At 47.7% G+C, this 1,766-nt stretch overlaps 1 protein-coding gene across 1 annotated transcript; it reads right to left on the bottom strand.

Annotated features, from left to right (window-relative positions):
• Positions 1 to 477: 477 nt before the first annotated feature.
• LOC122644770 lies at positions 478 to 1,440 on the bottom strand. Its single transcript, XM_043838154.1, has one exon. It carries the CDS (start codon positions 1,438 to 1,440, stop codon positions 478 to 480), a length of 963 nt encoding a protein of 320 aa, XP_043694089.1.
• Between the last annotated feature and the right edge of the window lie 326 nt (positions 1,441 to 1,766).

Genomic DNA, 1,766 nt, shown 5'->3' on the forward strand with positions numbered 1-1,766 from the left:
AACCCCATGATCAAATGGGAATTTCATAACTAGGTGTGGGGTTGAAACCACCGCCTGCAGTGCGTTGAGCCCTGGCAGCCCCAATATCCCATTATGCGTGGAATTCACCTTTACCACCAGGAAGTTCATCATAACCGTAGAGAGTTTGGGTTCTGTCCCCACGGTAACCAGCAGCTCAATCGATCCTTTCACCAGTACCGGGGCCCCATTGAAACCATATAGGGGAGACTCCACTCTTCTCAGCATCTCGGGTTTCAGGAGCATCTTTTCAAAGGCATCATGATATAGGATGTTAGCTGATCTCCCATTGTCCACCAGGATCCTTCCCACCGTGTAGTTGGCGATAACCATCTTGATCACCAAGGCATCATCATAGGGAGATTGAATATCTACCAGGTCTTCATCGGAGAAGGTGATGTGGTAATCAGTTCTCCTCTTTTTGATTGTTGTCTCGGCTTGGAGTACATTCAGAGCATGCTACTTTCGGGAGTTTGAGGTTTCTCCTCCCATACCAGGTCCATCAAATATGGTTTTTATCTCCCTCAGGGGTACATTCTCTGTATAGGGCTTACCTCGGTGTGGTTCCTCTTTATCAGCTCTGGGGAGTGATCTTTGTCTCCCCTCTGGCTCCCAAACACAATAATCTGGCCTGCGATCGTTCCCTTCTTTCTTGACGAATCGGCTTAGGCGTCTTCTCTGGATGAGAGCCTCTATCTCGTTCTTCAACTGTCTGCATTCCTCGGTATCATGACCGTGGTCTTGATGGAAATGACAGTATTTGTTTTTGTTGCGCTCATGCGTCGGCTTGACCATCTTGGCCGGCCAGCATAGGGTCACCTGGTCTTTGATTTCATTCAATATGTGTGCTCGGGTATGAGTCAGGGCCGTATAATCCGGCTCGGATTCCAGATCTGCCATTTTGGGGACCCAAGCTTTTCTGTCATCTTTCTTTTTCTTACCATCCTTGTCATCTCGACTACGTTTTGCACCAACTTCTTGGGGGGTCTCCTCCTTCTTTTCCTGAGCTTTCTTCTCGGTTTTATCTTCTTTCTCGGCCACGAGAACTTTGGCCAATTTGATATACTTTTCACATCTTGAGAACAATTCATACATGTCTCCTGGTTCGTCCATAATTAAGGACTTTTTCAACTCGACATCTCGAATTCTGCTACGCAGTGATTGGAACTTCACCATTTGATCCAAGTTTCGTAGCTCCAGGGCTTCTTTATTGAACCTTGTAAGAAAACCCCTGATGGATTCGTCGGGGCGCTGCTTTATGGCCAGAAGATTGGCGACTGTTTTCTTGTGAACTCTACTGCTCACAAAGTGAGCCAAGAAGGCTCGGCCTAGATCTGTGAAATTGGAGATAGAGCGTGGAGGGAGCCGAGAGATCCATTGTCGTACCACTCCCTTCAGGGTGGAGGGGAAGGCCCTGCACATTATAGCGTCTGAAGCGCCTTGGAAGATTAGGAGGGACTTGAAAGTTTCTAGGTGATCCTCCGGATCCGTGGTGCCTGCATATTACTGTATGGTTGGCATCTTGAACCCTTTTGGGAGGGGCTCGAACCGAACCTCAACCGTGAACGCCAAGTCCGTAGTGAAGTGAAAGTTGTGAATCGGGGCTTGGTTCTTTCCCCTTATGACTTCTTGAATCTGGTCTTAGAGTTCCAAGACTTTGTCGTTCAGGGCTTGCTCAACCTTTGTCATGTGTTAATCTTAATTCTTGGTGTTTCCCCGTACCTCTTTATTCCTTTGTCGAGTGTTGT

The sequence above is a fragment of the Telopea speciosissima genome, chromosome 11, assembly GCF_018873765.1.
Source record: "Telopea speciosissima isolate NSW1024214 ecotype Mountain lineage chromosome 11, Tspe_v1, whole genome shotgun sequence".
Classification (NCBI taxonomy): domain Eukaryota; kingdom Viridiplantae; phylum Streptophyta; class Magnoliopsida; order Proteales; family Proteaceae; genus Telopea; species Telopea speciosissima.

Bases quoted from the DNA above. Each gene is read 5' to 3' on its own strand.
- LOC122644770 (XM_043838154.1), bottom strand. From the start codon at position 1,440: ATGTGCAGGGCCTTCCCCTCCACCCTGAAGGGAGTGGTACGACAATGG.